This window comes from Sinocyclocheilus anshuiensis, unplaced genomic scaffold, assembly GCF_001515605.1.
Source record: "Sinocyclocheilus anshuiensis isolate Anshui unplaced genomic scaffold, SAMN03320099.WGS_v1.1 scaffold1407, whole genome shotgun sequence".
NCBI lineage: Eukaryota > Metazoa > Chordata > Actinopteri > Cypriniformes > Cyprinidae > Sinocyclocheilus > Sinocyclocheilus anshuiensis.
The window spans coordinates 156,551-159,696 of NW_015540917.1; the positions used below are offsets into that span (position 1 = coordinate 156,551).

The 3,146-nt window shown below is 36.4% G+C and overlaps 1 protein-coding gene across 1 annotated transcript in view; it reads left to right on the top strand.

Moving 5' to 3' along the window:
* LOC107689293 (tyrosine-protein kinase receptor UFO-like) overlaps window positions 1-3,146 on the top strand; it is a 49,230-nt gene that overhangs the window by 43,333 nt on the left and 2,751 nt on the right. The window contains exons 17-19 of the mRNA XM_016487235.1: window positions 1,276-1,353; window positions 1,441-1,533; window positions 2,179-2,300. Coding sequence (XP_016342721.1) covers window positions 1,276-1,353; window positions 1,441-1,533; window positions 2,179-2,300 — 293 coding nt within the window. The remainder of the gene's footprint in view (window positions 1-1,275; window positions 1,354-1,440; window positions 1,534-2,178; window positions 2,301-3,146) is intronic.

Sequence of the window (3,146 nt, forward strand, 5' to 3'; positions counted from 1 at the left end):
GCGTGTATGCTGGGATTTCATAAATTTCATGGAGAAAAAAGTAATGTAACTAGTAATGTAACTAATTACTAATTACTTTTGAAATAAAGTAATCAGAACAGCAACGTGATTACTTTTAAAAGTAAAAATTTTAAACTTTTAATCAGTCATTTGATTACATTTTTAGAGTAACTTGCCCAACACTGTTCAGGAGTGTCAGTGGCATTCTTCAGATAGAGGCTGTTGGGAAAAGCTAGTTCATCTAATCTTGTCAATGAAAATTTAAAGAGCTGCTTGTTTCACTATCGTCACAGCTCTTCAGTCATTCTTTCATTACTCCATCCATAGTTCTGGAGTTGAGTTTGGAGCTTAAGCTCTCTATTTTGGCCAAATCGGTTCACTTTCATCACACTTGAGATTATATGAACAATATATTAACAAAACTCATAAACAAATGTACTACTTCCATATTGTCATGTGTTTCAGAATGAAACTGAATCTTGAATTAGGAAAACTCAAGGGCGAGGCTTCTGCCTTTGGCTCATTTTATTGTTAATAGGGTTCATTTTATGCACACATATATCAAGTTAGGGTTATCAAGTTTTTAAGAACTCAGACCACCAAAATATTGTCTCATTATTATTTTGTTTGTTATTATTATTAGAATATTATTAAGCAAAAGTCTTTTTTTTTTCACATGGAAATTTTCTGTGAGTGAAATTCATTCTCATAAAAGAAATTTGACTTTTATTTATTTTCAAAGAGCCTCTGATTTTGTCATCTGAATAGAAATAAAACACAATTGTCTCTTCAAAAATGTTTAGATTTCATGTACGTAACATGATAAGCAGGTTCTTGTAAACTCACTTGAAATAAAGCGAGTGTAAACAAAAATCATTGTGTATTCAGCATCGACAGATATCACCTTTAACTCTCAGCTGACTTTGGTTGATTGTGTCACTTGATGATCGTATTACAGTACAGAGAGGAAACAGCATTATATCAATGCCAAAACCAGGTTTCTTTCTAAAGAATACATTGTTTTTTTCACTTGTTGTTGAAACATCCAAAGAGGCTCTGGAATCTGATGCTAATCTCTCAGATGGCTCGTTCTTTTCTCAGTAAACTCTCTGGGGATCAGCGATGAGCTCAAGCAAAAGCTACAGGACGTGATGGTGGACAGACACAAGCTAACGCTGGGAAAAACACTCGGGGAAGGTGAGTGACTGCCACAGGGATCTGTGTGCTGTACTGTCTGGACGATCGGATTGTAACGGGTTGTGTGTGTGTGTGCAGGTGAGTTCGGCTCGGTCATGGAGGGTTCGCTCACTCAGGAGGACTCTGTGCTCAAAGTGGCAGTGAAGACCATGAAAAGTGAGTCAATAGCAACTGCAGCGTCTCTGAAAACACCTGCAATCATTTTCATCAGACTAACCTCATGCTCTATTGTGTTTTGGTCAGTCGCCATCTGCACTCGCACTGAAATGGAAGATTTCCTGAGAGAGGCGGCGTGCATGAAGGAGTTCGATCATCAGAACGTCATGCGGCTTCTAGGTAAGAGTGATCACTCTTTCAGTCTCCTGGAAAAAAAAAAAACTACAAGAAAGTTTTACTTACAGTAACATGGACTTCTCCTCCATCTTCCCAAATACAGTAACAGGAGGCTGGTCACATGGTCCTATTGGCAGTCAGCTATCTTCAGCATTTTATAGGTCAGATTAGTTCAGTTTAGTTGCTCTGAAAACACATGAAGACAGTATGTTAATACTTACACATAGAATTATTCAGCTACATCGTATTCAGTAGCTGAGACTTTTTAATTACAGAAATAAGGACACGAAAGAAGTTGTGGCAGACTTGAATGAGCTCAGAATCAAAACAAACGTCAGCATGATTATATTTTCAGAGTAAAATAGAATATTCAGTAAGAAATATCTTCTTTATTGAGCAATTAGACTTGCACTACTAACACTGTGTTCAGAAAATGTGGAAAAACTGAATGGTTGATATTATTTTTCCCTGCCATTACAGAGGTCTGGAAAGCGATCACTGTACATTTTTATAGATTTTTTATTTTTAAATAATGTACACTAGTGAATCCTGCACAATAAGACCGGAATACTTCTTAAGAAACGGTGTCAGTTTGGTTTTGGTAGGTTCAGGCAGGATGAGAGTGATGGTTTGTGTGTTGTGTGACAGGTGTGTGTCTGCAGACAGTGGAGAGTGAAGGCTATCCATCTCCTGTGGTCATTCTGCCCTACATGAAGCACGGCGACCTCCACAGCTACCTGCTGTATTCCAGACTCGGAGACGCACCTGTGGTGAGTGAAACACTAGGGAGAGAAATAAGAGAAAGAGAGATCTGGAGCGGATAGAAAGGCACTAAGAGGGCAAATAAAAAGGATATATGGCAAATTGCATTAGGACATAGATCAGAAAAGTGTTTCAGTATTGATTAATGCTAAAAGAGTGTCAGTTCAATTTTAAAACAATAGTTCACCCAGAAATGAAAGGCCTGTAGTCATTTGCTCATGTCTTTACAAACCTGTGTGACTTTCTTTCAGAAAAGATGTTCATGGTCATGCTGCTCTTTTTCATAAAAGCAATATAAAAATATTTATACTAACCAACTAACTAAATAAATATGTTGGAACCACATGAATGTGAGTAAATTTTGGTTTTGGGTGAACAATTCGTTTAAATAATGATACATTTATCTCAAAACAAAACAAAACAAAAATCTAAATCTAAAAATAAATGGGAAAAAAGTTAAATATTTTGGATTTTATGCACAAATTTGAAACAATGGCTCATACAGACACAGATTGTCCTATCTGGCACCAGCATTACTCTCTAAAAGAAGTCTTGGTAATGCTTTAGATTACAACCCGCAAAGAACTATGTAAGTATACTGAATTTACGGTGTACGTTTCTGTAATTATAGTGTACTTATAAAGAATATACGTGTAGGTAACAACCAGATATGCAAAATTCACAAGTCTACTTTCCTTATGAAAGCTTATTCGTCGATTTCAGTAACTTCACACCAGCACATTCTCAACACCACTATCACCAAATAACTTTGCATTATATACCATCAAGGTTCAATGCAGCTTAAAACAAGTTTACCTCTTTCCAGCTGTTCGCAGAAAAAATACATGATACAA